The sequence below is a fragment of the Panthera leo genome, chromosome B3, assembly GCF_018350215.1.
Source record: "Panthera leo isolate Ple1 chromosome B3, P.leo_Ple1_pat1.1, whole genome shotgun sequence".
NCBI lineage: Eukaryota > Metazoa > Chordata > Mammalia > Carnivora > Felidae > Panthera > Panthera leo.
The window spans coordinates 37,819,721-37,840,465 of record NC_056684.1 but is presented as its reverse complement, the minus strand read 5'-3'; the positions used below and the strand labels follow the sequence as shown (position 1 = coordinate 37,840,465).

The 20,745-nt window shown below is 42.3% G+C and overlaps 1 protein-coding gene across 8 annotated transcripts in view; it reads left to right on the top strand.

The window, feature by feature from the left end:
* IQCH (IQ motif containing H) overlaps window positions 1–20,745 on the top strand; it is a 210,637-nt gene that overhangs the window by 165,956 nt on the left and 23,936 nt on the right. For 7 of the 8 annotated variants that reach the window (XR_006203496.1, XM_042941622.1, XM_042941625.1 and 4 more), the window contains one exon: window positions 18,602–18,772. Coding sequence is in view for 7 of the 8 variants with exons in the window: in XM_042941622.1 (XP_042797556.1) it covers window positions 18,602–18,772 (171 nt within the window). In the remaining variant the exon portion in view is untranslated. Of the gene's footprint in view, window positions 1–12,096; window positions 12,234–18,601; window positions 18,773–20,745 lie in introns of those variants that run through there. The other variant, XM_042941627.1, reaches the window with a different exon arrangement.

The following is a 20,745-nucleotide window of genomic DNA, read 5'->3' as shown; positions in this document are numbered from 1 at the left end:
AGGGTCAGTAAATGAATCACAGGGATGTAAAGTACAGATTAGGGAACGCGTCAGTAATGTTATAATAACTTTGTCTGGTGACAGATGGTAACTAGGCTTATCACAGTGAGCACTGAGTCATGTGTATAAAAGTCAAATCGCTATCTTGTACACCTGAAACTAATATAGTATTGTATACCAACTACACTTCAATTTTTAAAAAAAATAGTAAAAAAGGCCAGTCCCTGGGAAATGGAGGTGGTAGGAGCATAGTATAAAACCACTCCCGCCGGTAGATTCATGTCCAAGATTCCAGTACCCTAGGAATGAGGCGATTCCAGACTTTCAGAGACTCCACGCAGAATACACAGAGCTACAAGGTAGCCACGCTGGAGGTCTGGCCTTCCCACTGAGAGGAAAGGCCCTGTCCCATATCACCATGGAGGGATCCAAGCCTTAAACAAAGAGCAGCAACTATTCCCCCGATGGGTCCTGGAGCCAAGACTCCTTTGATGGGTGGTATCCACTGGGTTCCAGGAGGGGCATGAAACACCTACCAAAGGCCTCAGATTAAAGAGAGACTGATGTGTTCATTAAACAAGTACTTTCCAACAGCTTACTCTGGCCCCATGCTAGCAGCTGAGAGAACAGAGATGAGATATAAACAAGACCTGTTCCCTGTCATGAGGAAGCTCATTTCACATCCATCACCCGATTTCATCTGATACACATGCACCACAATCGTTTTTTATTCTTACTCGTTCCTAGGCATAAATATTACCCTCATGAGATTTGTAAATCCTCTAGAAAATGCACTGGACATTGCATTTTTTACCTCTTTGTGATGTCTAACACAATGATAGTCACATGATAGCCAGTTGGTTGATGGACTCTTTGAACTTCTAGAATATCCAGATCTGCTGAGCTTACTTACTCACTTCTGGGAAATTCTAAAATAAAGAACTAGTATTTGTTGAGCATCTATTATGTATAAGCCATTTTGGTCGGTGCCAGAGAGGCCACAAAAACACAAAGGAAGTGGAGGCTTGCCCTTAGGGAGTTCACAATCTAGTTGGGGAGACAGACTAGAAAAATGAGTCACAAGTAAAAACATAAGTGACAACCACATAGAACAATAAAAGAGACATCAAAAAGGTAATGTCAGTCTAACTGCCTTCTGTTTGGAGCAATCAAGAAAGGTTTGTACTGAGTAGGTGGGACTTGAGCTGAAAGACAATTAGGATTGGAAGGAAGATAAGAAAGAGTGTATTCCAAGTGGGAAAGGTGTGTGAAGGTTGGTGGTAGAAAAGCACAAAACACATATGAAATGAGGACCTAAGTTTTACAAACATTGTATCTGACTTGCCTCCTATAAATACGCACTTACATATCCCTCTCCAGTTCCTTTTCTTTATATAAAGTCGCTAATCAGATTGGCAAAGATGCTTTCTGTTGAAATTTCCAGATTAAGAACTTGTTTGTTTTCAGGTAATTGTGAATGTTTGAAGTAATCATTTCTATTATGATCATTGAATGTTATTACTTAAAAAAAAAGGCGGGGGAGGATATGCAATGTCTAAGAAAAGAGTTTAGATGAAAATGGCCTCAAGCAACTAGCCAAGGCCCTTCCTAAATACAAAAAGTAGCTACAGAAGGAAGTAGGACAAATTGTGAGGAAAGACAAAAACAGAGACCCCGACGTACATCAGAGACTATCCCACACATTCTGAAAACTGTCCCAAAGAGTGTCTAATACAAATATATCAGCCTAGGATAGAAAAAAGATAGCTGGGAATATTTTCATCATGATGGGTAATAAGTTCTGGCCGCAATCTGTCCATTAACCAGTTGTGATACTTTAGACAACTCACAGGACCTCTCTGAGCCTCATTTTTTCCTTGACAAATGGTGACTTCCTGCCCTCCTTCCCACAGGAGGTTCTGAGAGGCTGAGCCTATATAAGGTGCTGTTCTTATTAAATCAAATGGCATAATCACATGTAAAACTGTCACCCGAGCCCTCAGCAGGTTCTCAAACTGTGAGTGGAATCTGAATTGAATTAGCATTATTTTTAAAAGTCAGTGAGCATTATATCATCTCAAAGTGAAATAGAAGCATCAAAAATGAATACACTTATTTCAGAGAGTAGAAAAACCAAGGTCTACAGAAATATCATAATTCCTTCTTATTTACTGCTATATACCCAGCACCTAGCACCACGTCTAGCATATAATAGATCCACAATAAATATTTATTAAATGAATGAATGGTTACTTCTCTCTGAGTCCCCCTCTAGTACTCTCATTTGCAAGTTCTCCCTATCTCTGTTTTCAAGATATACAAGGTATTCACCAAGGAACCTCAACAAGATTTACTTTTTCTCTTCAGTGAAGGTATTTTATTTATATATAAGAAGGTTAACAGTTTATTTCTAAATTAAAATTTAATAGGCCTTTGGTACAAACAGCAGTGCCTATTATTCAGTGTTTTTAAATGCTATAATGGGCACATTGTTGATCACAAGTTAATACCTAGTGAAGGGAAAATAGATCCCAAAGGATTTTGAATCATTAAAGTAAAAGACCTGTCCCTTTAAAAGGTCTGCATCTTCATGTCAATGAAAGAGACCTGTAATACGCAAGTAATAATAATGATGATGGTGATGATGATGACTTGTACAATAAGCACAAGGGCAATGATGACAGTAAGTTTTACAGTGAAAATTACAATTCTGTTTCTTAACACTGATAGTGCAGGTAGACTGGTGGCCAATTTTGCTATACATAACATTACCATATGTGATTGTCCTTAAACGTTGGGTTAACCCCCTTACGTTGTAAACTTTAACCTTCAGAAAGGATGAACCCAAGTCTAAACATCAGCTCTTGGGTAGAACTTTGGTTGGTCTACATATAATAGACCCAGTTCCTCTGTTTATATCCAGTTGTCCCACCCAGGACTTTGGACGTCCACTCTCATCATGGAAGATCCTTGCTTCCTTTCAAATGAAACCCAGAAACTTCTCTCTGGACTTTGAGGTCTTTAACTTTAATCACCAGAAACATTGCCAGGGCAGGGCAAATCTGGGCACTCACACTGCATCCTGCATTTCTGAGGAGGTAACACATATCTGTAGGACTCAGGATGGCAGCAGGTAGGGGCAAAGGAAAAGGCTCCCTACCAATGCTAAGAAAGACTAGAAGACTTTTCTACATACATGTGTTTAACAGCTTGTCCACCAGCATCACAAAACCAAAGCTGAGTGGCCCTTTCCTACTTCCAGTTGTCACCTGTGGTCAAGTATTTTTATTTGATAAAATTTTCGCTTTTGAAGTTGTCCTTAACACTCATTTTAACCTAATGAGGGGTCGTACAAACTACATACCATCCGTACAATAATGTTGCCTTGACAAAGTACAAGGTAATTTGCTCTAGGCCTTACCTATTTCTTAAAACACCCCTGAATCATCCCCCTCCCACCATGTGGCACAAATTACTTTTCTCACTGATCATGTCCAAAGTACTCTCCAAGAGAAGAAAGCTGACCTGCATGGTGGCACCCATGTTCAATAAATGCATTCTCCTCCTGCCTCCCACATGCCCCTCTCATTCTTACCACTCGCCTTTCCTTTCTTTTATGTCAGTATACAACTGTCCTTCTTTCAAAATGTTTCAAAATCCAACTTCTCAAGGAAAGCCACCTTAACTAATCCCCCTTCAACTGTCACTTCATTCTCTAGTCTTTTGGAGCACAAGAATAGTACTGATGGCCAGAGTAATTATTAATAATAATATTAACTATTTATTGAATTTTTGTCACATCCCACACACTTGTTATGTATTTTTACATGTAGTATTCCTAATCCTCACACTCTGAGAGGTGGGTGTTATTATCACCCCTTATTTACAAACGAAGAAACTGAGGCTAGAGTGACATGTTCAAGGTCACATGGCTACAAAGTAACAAATCCAAGATTCAAACCATGACTTAGCTGGCTGACAAGCCTGTGCTCTCTCTCTCAGCAGATGCTCACTGTGGTACGCACTGAATTGATGGTGACTTTCTGTGTAAGCCTCTCCCCCTCCTCAAACACCATCACCAAAGAAAATGTATGTTTCTCTTGTATATCCTCAATATGCTTGTTGAATTGAGTTGAACAGCTTAAAGCCAGAAAACACATCTCCTATTTTTTTAAATATATTCCATCCTTGTGCTCTGCACATAAGGTAATCATTAAATGTTAATGACTAAGTGAAATGGAATAAAATCAGTGTTGTGGTAGCCATTTTTAAGCTTTAAGAGTTTAAATGAGCAAGCCCATACACAGCACCACAGCTGGGAGCGCCATATTGCCATTAAGCCAGAAGGTGGATTAACGGGATGGGAACATTTGAAAACAGACACCACGAGAATGGTTAAGTCAGTTTCCCAAACCACTTTCTACAAGTAGCTACTGCTTTTCCCCCCATAATAATTTCACAATGATTAGCCTGCTAGGTGAGAAGTCCCAGGCAAAAACCTGAATGTCAGGAGAGTTTAGAATGACCACTAAGTATTGGGCCAAAGTTGAAGGTGATATGGACAACAGGTAGAGTCATTCCAATCCAGCTGGTCAAAACGTAAAAGAACTGCCATCTATTATGAGCTTCAACTTTCAGGGTAAATGCTTTTGTTCTTTCCATCAGATTGATGAAATGCAATCTCACAGTCCAACACATATGGATATCAAAATGTGTATTTGGTGACGAGTAGTGTCTCATGCTACCAGTTTCTGCTTCCTTTTGCTTTCTTTGCTCATAGCACAAAATTTCCTACTTTTTGCCAAAACCTTACTATGTAGCTTTTTAACTTAATTAAATATATAGGCAATTACTGACACCATCTGTCTTCATAGAAAAAGAACAAGACGTGACACAAAAGACTGGGATTTTGAAGGGAATATTTAGCAAACAAAATCTTCTAGCCCCACTATAGTGATATTTATTTTTAGAAGCCCTTATGTTATTTTAAATCATTTATGTTTCTTAGAAATAATGAATTTGAGCTATACTTACAATGTGGTGGCTTTGGTGTGATTTTTTTAAAAGGAAAATATCAAGTAATCCATTGCTTTTTCAGTAAAACAAAAACTTAAACACGCCGTCGAACATCTGTTACCAGTACAGTCTAACACAGCACTTAAAATCCTTTAAAATCCCTGAAAACCTTTATAAAGTTACATGAATCTTTTGCATAAATAGAACTGTTTTAACAATATGTATATTCCTTTAAACATATATTTTGCTTTCTTAAACATAAGATTCATTGTGTTGCCCATCGTTCCAAGCTCTTATGAATCAATAAATGAAATGGCTTCGCTTCTTGGCGAAGTGCGTCTCCCCCTATCAGGTCACATTACTAGCCCACACGAGAGTACCTACTTATTTGTGTCTGGTTTTTTAACCTTTTTTTGATGTCTCTCCACAAATGTCTTAATATGTAAATGATACCAAACCAACCCACTGAAACTCGATCAGCCTAAGTTAGGAACCCATACAAAATGCAAGTCCAAATAAAATACCAAGATTCAGCCCCCATAGGGAGAGCATAGGCAGGGAATACAAAGGAATTCTAGAGAAGCGCCACATATGGCTACAAGAAGAATATGGAAATGGCAGTTACCACCAAGGAGGACAACTGTGTTCTCCTACAGCAATTCCCTGACCTAGAAGAGCAGGCTTTTGAGCCCCACTGGGCAGCAACTGAGTGTCCTACATAAAAACAGACGGGTGCAGGATGACAGGACATCAATACAAAGAAGGTACTTTTCAAACGAATACCTTTAAAACTTCTATTCATGGTAAAGATTTATGAGATACCAAAGTATATGCAATCTCAGATTTGAGGGGGAAAACACCCATGTATATATTTTGTATTTTTTTACTCACTTGTTGACAAAGGAAATATGAAGAGAACTAATTCCACAATTATTTTCTACAAATTGCTTGAAGACTGTATAAAATGCTTCTATTAGTAGGGGCAAAACTAAGAATTCACACTTATCTGCCATGACTTATGAGCCTTCTGGTGCAGGCTGCTAAGCATAAGCTGTATATTAGGAAACCACGCATTGAATTTTAGAAGAAGAGATGGTGAGAAGGAGGGAGGAAAGGAGGGAAATACCTCCCTTAATGCTGTTTCTTTCATTTGCTAGAAATTGAACCTAGGGATGAATGGTGTCAGAGGGCGTCAGTTAAAGCAGTCTCTGGGGTGAAGCTCAGTGGAACAGAGGCCTAATGTAGCAGCAAAGCCCTGACCGGTAAGCTAGGACTGAGGAACACTTAGGTGAAACCACAGGGTGATTTTCAGTCAGCAGCTACTCAACTGGAATTTTTCCCAAGGCCCTAAAGCTCCACCCATACATTTCTGGAAAGTGCCACAGGACTTTCATTGATCATGAGCAGGAATCTTGGTGTTCTGCCTACATGGGAAGACAATATCTCTTTGTCTTTATAAGGCTCCTTTATTATAGGCTCTCAAAGTGCTTTATAGACAAATAACGGGGGCCATGAGGTAGAAAGGTGTTAAGTGGCTTGCCCAAAGTCCCACAGTACATCACAGGCCTTCCTCCGGACTCAGAACCACCTAGTAAGTGGGTGTGACTGCTGGCATCACGGTGCCCTCTCACATCCAAACATTTGTTTCCCTCCTAGGCGGAGAGAATTTCCAAGATCAAGGACAGGAGAGAAAGCCTGGACTTCAAAGTATAGCAAAGCTAGACTGTAATCCCACCTCCGCAGCTTAGCTGTGGAACTTGGCACGTTTCTAGGTCCTGTGAGCCTTCACTTCCACTTATAAAAAAAAAAAAAAAGTGAAACAGAGAAAAAGCATGAGCAGGGGAGGGGCAGAGAGAGAGGGAGACAGAGAATCTTAGCACATAGCCCAACACGGGGATCCAACTCAGGAACCGTGAGATCACAGCCTGAGCCGACACCAAGAATTGGGTGCTTAACCGACTGAGCCACCCAGGTGCCCCTGACTTCCATTTTTATAAATTGGGAATGTTAGCATTTGCCTCACAAAGTTGTTGTGAGGATGACACAGAAAATACCAAAGTGCATTTTGCATGACAGACCTTAAACATACATTAATTTCCCTTCTTTTTCACTTCCCCAAGTCTGCCTCCTAAAGTCTGTCCTCCACTCGGTCAAATGGCAGCTTTCTAAACATTGCTGCCATCAAAAAAAGGTGGCATATTAGCTTGATGCACTGCTGAACCCTTCACACCAGAGTCTATAGACAACAAAGGCAAAATCACGGAATTCAGAATCAGCTCACAAGATGGTCAAATCCAAAAGGTTCCATTATGACAAACACGGTACCTGGCACTCAGCCCTCTACTGTCACCAAATGAGTCAGAATGTTTTGGATTATTAGATTAACTTGATGGGGATGAGGAAGTACCCCTGTGGAGCCCCAAGCCTCCAAAGGCAGGCTGAGGTGCTGGGAGGGCCCTGAAATGAGCGACAGAAGGGAAGAAGGGAAGCGGACACGTGTAGGACACAGCTTTCCTGTGTTATGTGCCCACTTGCTTAAATTAGACCTGCCTCTCTTCTAGATTTAACCATGACCAGCCCCACTTCGTCCACGAGCTGATACAAAATGAAGGCCTGTGGTGGGATGTAGACAGAGGTGCACTGCATTTTTAAAAAGTGACATTGTGACCCCAGAGCTAATTGAATCTTTTTGACATATGCTAATATATCATCCCTTCTAGTCCATGACTGCGTATTAAGCCAAGGTATCAACCCTTGCTGGGTACTCTTTTGCTTTAGTGTATGTGGCAGATATTTTTCACTCACATATGGAAAACTTGTTAAGGTACAGACTTGAGGAATACGTAGGGTAAATTCAGAGGGCAGTTTGGAAGGTGGCTTATCACAGGCTTCCTCATTCAGTCACTACTTACACGCTCAACTAGACTCAAACAAGTAGCCATGCGAATTGTGTAGGCGTCCCTCCAAAAATCGGTCTCCCAGAGAACAGGTTCTGTGTGTGCATTAGCTTTATTGAGATATCACTTCCCATAAAATTCACCCTTTTTAAAGTGTACAGTGCAATGGTTTTTAAGTATATCCACAGAGTTATACAACCATGACCATAATCTAATTTTAGACCATTTCCCTTACCCTAAGAAGACATCCTGAACCCATTAAAAACCATTTCCCATGCCCTCTTTTCCCCAGCCACTGGAAACCATTTTCTGCCTCTATGGATTTCCCTGTTCTGGACATTTCATATAATTGGATCATACAATAGGTAGTCCTTTGTCATAAAGGACTTCTTTCACTTGACATAATGTTTTCAAGGTTCATCCATGTCATAGCAGATATCAGGGCTTCATTCCTTTTAATGGCTAAATAATATCCCACTGTATGGACATACCACATTTTGTTTATCTGTTCACCAGCTGATGGACATTTGGGTTGCTTCCACTTTTTGACTAGTATGAATAATGTGCTGTGAACATTCATGTGCAAGTTTTTGTGTGAATACTGTTTTCATTTTTCCTGGTTATATACCCAGGAGTAGAATGGATGCATCACTTGGTAACTGTAAGTTTACCTTTTTGAGAAACTGACAAACTGTTTTTTAACATGGCCGTGCCATTTTACAATCTTGCTAGCAATGAATTTCTAGCAAGGGCTAGCAATTTCTCCATATCTTTGCCAACACTTGTTACTGTCTCTTTTGTTTCAGCCATCCTTGTAGGTTTGAAGTGTTTTCTCTACTGTCTGTGTTTTATAGGGAAGATTTTTTCCCTTGTGTTATTTTTCCTTGTGTTATTGATTCTTGAGTAATCCAACAAGATTTATTGTGCATACTTACATCGAAAGTGCTGTGCTAGTATTATGCAAGATGCAGATATGGATAAGACAAGTTCCTGCTCTTGGTCTCAGACTGCTCTCTAGGAATTTCCCAAATGTAAACAAACTTGCCTTGGACTGGAAATCAAGAGCTCTGAGCTCTGATCTGAACTCTGCTCCTGACCAGGCCTCTTTCCCTCTTGCAGCCTGAAGCCTAGAGTTGGAGGGGGACTTGACTAGACCAACTCCATAGTTTGGACTGCCTGTGTTTCTTGCCTACATATTTTGCAACTGAGGTTGTTCTTTATTAAAAAAAAAATCTGATTTCCTGCAGATGTCAAGGAAAGTGGGAAGGAAAGGCAAATCTCTGCTGCCAACTCACTGCACTGATGGGACCAGTGCCATGTACTCATCCAGATCTCACTGTACACAAGTCTTCGGTGTCCACAACGACTGGGCACAGGGATCCTCCCCAGTGACAGCCACAGAACAGGAGCTTTCTGCTTTGAAAATTCACACAAAAGCCTTTTGGAGATTATTTGTAGTAACTTTAAAGGAATACTTCTCAACTAAGCAAATCATTCACCAGCCCTGACATTTATAGCGTGAAAATTACAGAAGGAGAATAACTATCTACAGTATGAGATTATTATATTGAATGGCCATGGAAGAAGCATATACAATTACTAGTCCTAGAAACCCGTAATAGGTTATAAAAATTGGGTTTTTGTGTTTATTTTAGTCTAGTGCCTAATGTCAAAATAAGAAAATGGCCTTCTAAAAATTCATGATACAAAAAGGAAATACTTAAAAAGAAAAAAGAAATGAGTATGTAATTCTGTACCTTAATACAAATAATATTAGTTAGGCCATCAGTCTTGAAAGTAATAGAGGGAGGATCATAAATATATACAAGTAATGGAAGTAACTTGGAAAAGGAGGCAGAAAAGGCAAGAGTATATTAAAATTTTTGTAATTTTTTTAACAAAAGTGAAAAACATCAATAGAGCTGCTGATGATGTTAGGTTTAAATTTCAATATTTTCCATTTTGGATCCGCAAATTAATTATGAATATAGTTCCTGCACACCCTGAAAGAACTTCTGAAGTCACAGAGAAGCTTCTAGCACTACAAAGCAACTGGACTATTAATGCTGGTGACTAGGTGTCACAGAAAGAGCTGGACCAGGACTCAGGAAATGTGAGCTTTGATCCCAGCTCTTCCCCTAACCAAGGGACCTGAGTGAGTCTGTTCACCTCCCAGAGTCTCATCCATAAAATGGGGACAGGGGAATGATGGAAGACATATTAGGTCTGTGAGACAGAATTGTTTAAAACCTCTCTGGGCCCTGAGTATTTTGGTTTCAGAGAGCCTATCACCCTACATCATATTAAATGTATTTAAATGTACTTTCATAGAATAGGATTTAGATATAACTGTATGAGTTGTGTTGCATTTAACTAGCACGTCAAATTTGGTCAGTATTTTAAAAACATTGATTACTTTGTAGTTTTTGTTTTATATTTGGAATCCAGTAACATTTTCCCCCCCAGAATCCAAATATTTTGAAGGCCTTTGAAAATCATGGAGGCCCTAGGCATGGTGGATTACTGGGCTCTGGGTCCTAAGTGGCAGGACCCAGATTTTCTGCTGTCTCTGACCCCACAGACTCCACAGGCCCAACATGAGGCAGTACTGAAAATGGATGCTGTAGTTGCTCAGAGACAGCCTTGTGAAGCTGTAATATAAATCGAAGGATAAATAGAATTAATAGGGACAGAGGGGGAGGCTTCCGAGAAATACTAAGGGTCTCATTTGTTGATCAGGGCGCAGGGCAACTGCCCCATAGACGGGCAACAGTAGTTCTCCTTAGCCTCTCCAAGAGACTGGGCCATCCCAGAAGCTGCCACTAGGTGGCAACATGCCAAGACGCTGCAGTCCCCTCTGCCTTTCTATTGATTTTTTAAAATGTAATACAAACAATTCTTACCAAATATCATAATCATATTAATATTTTGCTAACTGAAAATTCTTACAGTGCCTTGTAAAAACTTCTTTAAAATTAAGTATCATGTATTTTGTTTACCACCATGGGGAGCTCAGCACTTCTGCTGATAATCAACATGGGAAAAGATATCACATAGTAGCCACCTAAGACAGTACTCTGTTTGATACCCAGGATTCTAGAGCCTGGGTCTTGTTTTGTTTTTTAGTTTAGTTATTTATTTGAGAGATACAGAGAGTGGGAGAAGAGCAGAGAGAAAGAGACAGAAAGAGAGTCCCAAGCAGGCTCCACACTGCCAGCATGGAGCCCCCACACCATGAGATCCTGACTCGAGCCAAAACTAAGAGTCGGATTCCCAACCGATTGAGCACCCAGGCACCCCTGGAGCCTGTTTTAACAGCATCTGAGAAGAGGTAAAAGTGGTCCTCATCTCTGAGAAGCAGGGAAAAATACTTCAGTCAAGAGCCAAGCAAGTGAGTTCTTATGCCTACCCCTGACTCTGCTCCTGCCAGGGCTACAGGGAAGAAGTCAGGGTCCAAACAGATTTGTGTCTGCCAAACTCCACAAAAATAGTCCCATACAGTTTCCTTGTAGTCACTGAATCCTCACAATACCCCTCAGAGATAGAGGCCATTACAGACAGGTCTGTGTTAACATACAAGGAAGCAGAGGCCCAGAAAGAAGAAAGTTAAGATCACACAGATAGCAAAGGGCAAGAAAAGACTCCCAGTGAGTTCCTGTAACTCTGGTCCTGTGCTCCTGCCATTCCAGTGAAGCTACGTGCCTCCCTCCATGCATAGGCCCCTCCAGTCTCCACTACCCTGAAGCTGCACTCTCTTCTTTCCCTACCAAGCTGCCTCTATCCGTCTCAACCTTATTTCATCTTGGCCTAAATATGGTGAAAAGCATGGCCCCTAGGGAAGGCTTCATGTCCTGTTGGTCATATAGACCAAGGTTTGTACGTCTTGCATCTCCCCAGACAAGGAGGGCCTTGAGACCAAGGCCCAAAAGTGACAACAGAGAAAAAGGTGCCTCCCTAGCAGGGGCCAATTCTGCTCTATCCCTACACCCGGCCAAACGTATCCTCCTGCTGAGAAGGGAGAAAAGGTATCTGAGATCTCACTCCATTCTCCAGAACATCATTCAACAAAAACATCTCAAACTCATCACAGCCAAATCTAAAATTGTGATTTTACCCTTTAAACTATTCCTCTAGCAATCTGCCCCCCTCAGCACATAGTAATTCCATCCTTCCATTTTTTCAGGGCAAAAGTCTTGAAGATATCCTTGACTCCTCTTTCTTGCACACCCTGCATCCAGCCCATCAATAAAGTCCTTTAGGATGCAGTTTTAAAAGGTATCTATAATATGACCACTTCTCCCACCCTCTGTTGTTACCATGCCGACCCAGCTACCACCATCTCTCACCCATTTTATTGCAATAGCCTCCTAACCAGCCTCCCTGTTTCCATCCTTGACCCCTCATGGTCCCTTCTCCCCACTACAACCAGAGTAACCCTTTAAAGTTATAAGTTAGATCATGTCACTCCAGTTGAGTTTGGTCTCCAAAGTTGTGAGTAGGAAATGAGGCCTTGGCATATTACTTTGTACAGTAAGGACAGAGGGAACCTTGGCCTCCCCATGCCTGTGTTGCCCAGCAAGCAGAGGGGCTGGGCTGGTGGCCTGGCCTCTACAGCTTAGCTATAGCTATGGGGACCTGTGGGTTTGACAGAGGGTTTTTTCTCACTCAGTGGTGGATTTCCTGTCACAATGAGACTATGAAGAAAGACACGAAAATGGACAGGGAGGTGGTGAATGCATCCCTCAACCAAAGCAGGCTGCTGAGGAGGGTAAGCTGGGGCCACACTCTGCTTTAAAGGCCTGTTACCGTCTCTGTGGTAGGTGAATTCTCAGTGCTTCATCTCCCACTTGCATTAGCTGGAGAATCTGCCTACAGAGTGAGCAATTGTCACAATTCTCTCAGCCTCATAGATGCATCTGTGAGGGAAGGTCCTTCAGGACTATCCTCCCCAGTGATTAGTTGGGGAAAGTGTGGCCCAGAGAGGCCACTTGCCAAAGATCAGGGATATCTGTCAGATGCTGGTACCAAAGCAAGTCACGTAGCCTATCTGGATATCAGGTTCTTCTCCTTACAATAAAAGAGGAAGATGATAAAGAAAAGGAACAGAAAACCTAGACAGGAATGTGCAAAACATCTGTGAATCCCCTCAAGCTCTGAAATTCTATGATTCTTCCACAAATGTTGTTTGATCTATAAATCAGTCTGTTGGTCCCATAAGACTGGACGCCCATAAGAGAAGGTTGGCAAGACCAACCTCTTTGCTATAAAACTTTATTTACAAGTGGAGACAGTCACATAATGTGGGCCTGGGTACATGTGCCCGTATCTGTAGGCTCTGCCTCCCATCCACTATGCCTGTCATGGGAAAGAGCCAACACGGTGGGGGTGAGCGCAGCCTTCACCTGCCTGGAACACCTAAGAAAAAAAGGGTTCAATACTGGGCCCCTCTCCCACACCTTCCACATTGGAGCATGTTATGACCTTTTCATCCCAAGGCTTGTGGCCCAAATAGGATGCAGAACCTGGGAATAGGATAATTCTGGGCAAGCTTGCCTCTACCTGACCCTGCCTTCTGCTTGTCACATGCCTGTTTAAAGGTCGATGAGGTTCTTACAGTTTCTGGATTGCCTCCTGCCCCGTGTTCTCCCCACTTTTCCCCAGGTCTCCTGATGGAGCTACAGCAAGGATTGCATCCAGTGCAGTGCTGGTCAGAGCGGCAGAGAGCTGGGGCCTCTGCAGTACTCCCCCACCATAGCCCTGCTGGCCCTGTCTCTTGCTGAAGTTGCAACGGGCTTTTTTGCAACCAATATGATAGAGAATATACCCACATGTGTAATTTTTCATTTTCTAGTAGCCTTGTTTAAAAATGTAACAAACAAAAACAGGGAGCATCTGGGTGGCTCAGTTGGTTAAGCATCCGACTTCAGCTCAGGTCATGATCTCACAGTTCATGGTTCAAGCCCTGCGTTGGGCTCTGTACTGACAGCTCAGAGCCTGGAGCCTACTTCAGATTCTGTGTTTCCCTCAGTTTCTGCCCCTCCCTGCTTGTGTTCTATCTCTTTGTCTCTCTCAAAAATAAACATTTAAAAAAATTTATAAAAATGTAACAAAAAATAGATGAATGTGGTCTTTTAAAATTTTTTTAATGTTTATTTATTTTTGAGAGAGAGAGAAAGACAGAGCATAAGTGGGGGCTAGGGGCTGAGAAGGAGGGAGACACAGAATCAAAAGCAGGCTCCAGGCTTTGAACTGTCAGCACAGAGCCTGATGCAAGGCTCAAACTCACGAACCATGAGATCATGATCTGAGCCGAAGTCAGACACTTAACCAACTGAGCCACCCAGGCGCCCCTTTTTTTTTTTAACGTGGTCTTAATAACGTATTTTACTTCACCCACCATAACCAAAATATTATAATTTCAATGTATAATCAGTATAAAATATTAGCAATGAGATATTTCACAGTATTTTTTTACCTCCTTGTCAGTCTTCAAAGTCTGGTATGTATTTTACATTTATAACACATCTCAATTTGAAGCAGCCACATTTTAAGTGCTCAATAACCACAAATAGTACAATCTAGAATATACATGAAAGTCTATATATAATGTCGCTTCCTGCTAATATGCTGCTAATATTAACCACTCACTGTCAACATTTTGTTATATCCTCATCTAGTTTTTTCTATGTATAATATTATTTTTGCAAAGCTGAAGTCATATATCCTTCTCTTCCTCCTCTTGCATATATGACAGAGAATCCCAAGCATATACCTTCCTACACCATCAAAAGTTGTTCACAATCATCATCTTTAGTGATAATATCATAGAGTATCCCATCATTTGGATATGTTATAATCTTTTTTACCAATACCCAAATGTTGGACAGCTGCAATCTTTCAATCTTACAAGTAATGCTGACATGAGTATTTTCGTGTTAAGGATTCCTTGTAAGGTCTTGATGCAAATGTCTCTAGGATTCTAGTCATTTTTAACAAAATGATTTTTACATCAGCAGTAAGTCAAACAATTGTCAACTAGTGATTTATGACTGGGAGCCAAGACACCTTGTTCTCTCATCCCACACCTTTGATACCTGGCTCTGTAACCTAGGGCAAACGACTTCACTCCAATGTATAAAGTAAACTGTATTAGATGATTTTTAAGAGTCTTTCCAACACTAGCCTTCAGTGATATTTTTCCCTTACCCTCATATCTAATCAATTAACCTGTCAAGCTAGTCATTACAAGTCCCGCATGTCACGTCAAAGCCACTCCCTAACATTTAAAAATCCATCCACTTCTCTCCATCCCCACTCACAGTGCCTTTGTACAGGCCGCCATCATTGCTCCTCTAAATTGTGATGGGAGTATCCAGGGCAGAGAGAGATTAGGTTCTAAAGTTAACAATGAAATCCAAAATCAAGAATGGGATTAAAGGAGGTATGTGTGAACGCAAGAGGGTGACCTAGAGGAGATGCGCAATGAATGTTTCCTATGTTGGAATCGGACACCAGCTTCAAGAGGCCCACCTAGATCCTGATTCCTGAAAGCTGGAGTGGAGTTCACAGCAAGGCATCAGAGGTGCTGAGGTGTCTGCTGCAAAGCCCGCCCCGCCCCATCCACAGGACAGGACGAGGTGGGAAGACAAAGGCTCAGCAGCCTCCCCTAAAGGGCTGACAGTCTAGAGGGGGAGACGGGACCCCTATACGCAAAACAAGCACGCCTCAGGCAGTGTCTTCAATGGAAAAACCAGATGGAGAACAGAACAATTATCTGAGCAATTCCGGCAAGCCTGCTGTTGAGGAAAAAGCTTAACGAAATTTGTTCTACTATTTCTTTTGTGAACCAAGGGTTTAGGGCAGTCTGGGGAAGCAAAACTACTTCAGCTCTAGAAAGAACACAATCCTAGACTGTGCTCTATGATCTTAAGCAAACCACGAAGCCACGTTTTGATCTCAGTATCCTCATTGGTCAAATGGAGAGAGAGTAATACCAACCTTGCCCACATCTAACCACCTACTGGACTGAGTTGTTGTGAGGTTGACCACAAGGATTATGAGTGGGAAAAACAGCTGTTAAAAGGGGCAATCTAACAGCTACACAGGCGACTGAAAATGTGTCTCCTAAGATCCTACTCCTCAAGGAATTGCTTAGTGATCAAAAATAACATTTGTATTGAACTTTCATCATTTGTAAGGCAATTTTAGGTGCATTTATTTTGTTTTCGAAGCCCTGTGTGATAGGTGTTATCATGTGCTCCTTCCACACTCAAGAATACCGAGATTGAGGGAGCTTAAATGGCTTGGTCAAATTTACACTATTGGCAAGGGCCAGATTTAGGCTGACTCCTTGGTTCTCTACTGTGCTGCCTTCCCATTAAAAGCCTTATCACTAGGAGTGCGCTTGTCATGATGAGCACTGGGTGATGTATGGAATTGCTGGATCACTATATTGCTTGAAACTAATACGACATCGTGTGTGAACCACACGGGAATTAAAACTTTAAAAATCACCAAAACATTGATATTATTAACATGAATATTAATAATGTTTGTTACATACATTTCCCTTTAATCCAGGACACGAAAACATCAAAAGAGAAACTCTGGGGAAAAAGTGCCTGACATCCAGGAACGGCAAATCCACTTTCTCGTATTAAGAAAAAGTAGCTGTCCCCATCTGATTTGCATTTTATGCCATACAGCAGGAAATATTTAAGTTGACAAATAGGATATTTACAACTGCAGCAGATACTTGGCAGTTAGTTTTTAACAATTGTTGAAAATGTGATTTATTTGCTATTATAAAAGGGCATTACTGTGCAAATATGACTCCTGAAATTAGCTTCAGTTTAGCAAGGGGCCTTGACAGCTTGACCTCTTAATATCCTTATAATGATGCCATTTACATTCAATGCTTACTCAAGTCACTCGCTGCTACATTTGTTTGAGAAGAGTCCACTCTAGGGCAGATGTATTATGTATTTTAACACGTAGAGTTAGTATGTGGGGCACATGGAGGCCTTCTAAGAGGAAAAACTGTTTAATCAAGTCTTCATGAAAATGTGTTCGTTTCCAACTTCCTACAGTGAAAATGCGTTAATGCTAATTACAGTGTACTACAGAAATACAATACTTCATGTTTTCTCCACAAGACATTTTCATGGCATGGATTATAGTAAACAAGGGCATGTTTTCATCCTCTGCAACTTTAGCTTTTAATGTGACTGGGAAACTGGTACAGGTTAAGGAATGGCTGGGCCAAGAGCAGTGCCGTTTCTGCCAGCAGGGACTGGGAAAAGGGTAGTCTTGGAGCCAGGAACAACTGGATTCAAATCCCAGCTCGGCCATTTCCTGGCTATGTGGACTCTCTCTGAACCTCTGTTTCTTCATCTATGACATGGGACTGTTATATTTTAGGTTCTTATAAAGATCTGAGATGTTTGTGAAGCACCTGGCACTTTGTAGGTACTTGAGACCTGGGAGCCGGTCATATTTGGGTCGTTTGTCCAAGCTCAAATGTCACCTTCTCCAGGATGCAGCCCTGACTTCACTAGACAAACCCAGCAGTACTTTGTTCCATCCCTTTGTTATATCACGTATTACATTGTGTTGTAAATGACTGAATACATATGTATCTTTCTCCTTGATGGAAGGACCTTTGCATCTTAGCTTTGCCTCTCCAGTAACTAGCACAATAGCCTTGCACTTGCCTTCACTAGCCTTGAGCATTGAACAGCTCCCAGATTCAGTGTGAGCGTGGGCATGACAAAGGCAATTAAGGATGATGGTTCACCCCAGGAGAGGGGAGAGGTAGCACATGATTCACTTCTGCCATTGCTGGTTTATAGTAAATGCCCAGTAAATATCCATCAAAGGCATTAACGGACTGACTTAGCTATCGAGTGGCTTACAATAACTTATTGCTCACATATGTCTATTTTTCAAAGCATTTTAATTTTTATTGCATCATCATATTCTTCTAATAGCCCTGCTGTTCAGCTAGGGTGGGCGTTCTTATAGTTCTCATTTCCCGATTGAGGATACTGTGGGCTTTGTGGGGTGGTGAAATGATTTTCCCACACTCGTGGTAAATGGCGGTCACGCTGAGACATACAGGCCAACCATGAGTTTCCCCCAAGTTTCATAGTGAGATTTCCTGGCACCGCTTTTTCTGGAATCAGGGCAGTTTGCCCTTTTCTCCTATTCACTCCCTCGTTCCCCCTCTATCTGCTCCTCTTCAGGCCCCAACCTCTGAAGCTTCCGTCCAGTCTCATTTTTCTCAGCAGAAAACATTGCACGACTGGGGAACTCGTACAGGGTGAGGACTGGCTGGGCCAAGACCAGTGCCATCTTCCTCCTCCTGGATATGACAAACCACAGGCAGGAGAGTCAAAGTCCCCATGAGCCTTTTGGAACCCAGCATCTCCAGCAGATTATCTGGGCCAGGTGTTTCCATTTTTGTAACTTTTCACAAGAACCTTCAATCTTCTGGTTAGAATCAGATCAAAGGCTCCCATCCTTCAGCTGAATGAAGTAGAAACAGAAGCAAAAGCATCTACTCCATTCAGTCACATGTACACTGGTTTGGGTGGGTCCCACATGGTTTGGGCTGGTTAGGGTTGGTTGGGGCTTTCTCTCCCGGTCGCTGATCTCACCTTCACTTCTGTGGCTCCTGTTTTAATCAGGTGTGGGCAACAGGCCTCAGCCTCTCATACAGTGACCAGCTGGCCCTGACTCAGCTCACCTTATACCTGACCAACGGCCATCTGGACTGCAGTTTGAGCACCCTTAAAGTGCCCAACTTTGTTCCCAGGAAAGAGAAGAAAATGAGCTGCCTTAATGCCCTCTCAGTGTCGGTAAGCAACAGATGCTTCTGATTCCCCATGGTGTTCAACAACACTCAACCGTGGCTTCCTGAGCTCTGGCTATGTGCCCAGCTCTTTGAGTATAGAGAGAAGAAAGAACCTCAGGCAAGTCACTTGGCCTCTCCAAAATGGGTTTCTAGGATACTAATGTATTGGCCAGAGGAAAGGGGAGAGGGTGTTCCAGAAAAGGAAAGCACCATATTGGAGGGGTGAATGAGCATGGGGTTTTCCAAGGGTAGGTCTGTTGGGGCATTTCCCCTCCATCTCTTCTCATCTTGCTTCCCTGAACAAGTTCTTCAATTACCAGCAACTTCTAACAAAACCCATTTATTTTTCTAGCTCCAATCTCATTTTTGAGCTCCAGACTCCTAGATCCACCATTCTATGAAACTTCTCTAGAATCCTCAGAGTCAAGCTGTCTCAAACTGCATTCATTGTCTCTCCTCCCCCTATATTTCCTCGTGGAGAGTCCTGCCAGAGGCTGACGGGACACCTCCACCTCCATATCCAGTCAACACCAGCTCATGTCGATGAGCGTCAACTCTGACGCCTCCTCTCCCTCCACAGAGATACACCCTAGTTTTGCTCCACACTAACATTCTCTGCCTCCTGCCTCTCCCCTCAGCCTAACCATACATACAGTCAAGGTGGTCAAGGTGAAAAGCAAATCTGAGCATGTTGCTCCCCTACTTATGATTTTGAAAGGACTCCTGTCATCTTCAGGAAAATTCCAACTTCCCAGCAGGACCTCCATGACCCACTTCTTTCCATGGCCCCAACCTCCCATCTCATCACTAATCCCAATGCTAGTGTGGCTGGGGCCAGCAGCCTTAAGGCTGGTTGAGGTTTACCAACCTTAGAACCCAGGGAAACAAAGCACAAATCTCCATGGAGGCAATGGGCTAGGTTGGTTTGGGGGAAAGAGAACAGAGGTCAAGTGGACCAGCTGGTGCTTAGTGTACATGGAATATGAGAGCAAACAGGGGCTCTGGCTACAGCTGCTCTGACTGCTACCAGAGGGTTTCTGCTGCCTCTCCCACAACAGTGGGCTTCATACCCTTTCTGCAAATGAAAATCTACTTGAGACGCTAATATATCAAACATAAAAAAGGAATTCCAGTGGTTAGTAGAACCCATACTTGTGCCCTAGAGATGCTTTTTTCAGAGCAGTATCTCCTGACTCTCTGCTGAGCCTCTTCAGATCCAGGAGATACCTCTGGATTTAAAGAACCCTTGTTTGACTCTCCCCAGGGTCGCTAGAGTCACCTTCCTTGGCAGAAACTCAGCATACATTTCAAAGGGTAGCCTGGAAAGGGTATCAGATATCTTGGGGGCTCAGGCAGCAGCCTCCTTCCCAATCCACTTGTCCAGTGAGGTACGCTTGATCACAGGAAACCCTTTGATCTCCTTGCTTATTAAGAAAGAAGCAGAGGGGTGCCTGGGTGGCTCAGTAGGTTGAGCGTCCGACTTCAGCTCAGGTCACGATCTCATGGTTCATGGGTTTGAGCCTTGCGTCAGGCTCTGTGCTGACATCTCAGAGCCTAGAATCTGCTTTGGATTCTGTTCTCCTTCTCTCTCTCTGCCCCTCCCCCATTCACACCCTGTCTCTCTCTGTCTCAAAAATACATAAACATTAAAAAGAAGAAGAAGCAAAGTTGGGCTGGGCAGGAGAAAAGGCTGGGACCTTTTAAATAGGTCCCAGAACCTTGATGAGAATCTACTAGGTCCAACTCCACCTGTGGCCCCTATCCTCGCCTAAAGGACCCACAGGACCCTAAGTGCAATGCTGGACAGAGGGACAGCAGTAAAATTTGAGTCTTCTGACCTAGCAAACCTAACTCCATGCCATTTCTAAAAGGAAGCTGGAAGCTGAGTTAGTATGCAACACAAGACTTTGAAAGGCAATTTGCTGCATTTAAGTATGTTGCTTCAGAAGGCTGTAAACAGAAGTTGTACTTTGAATT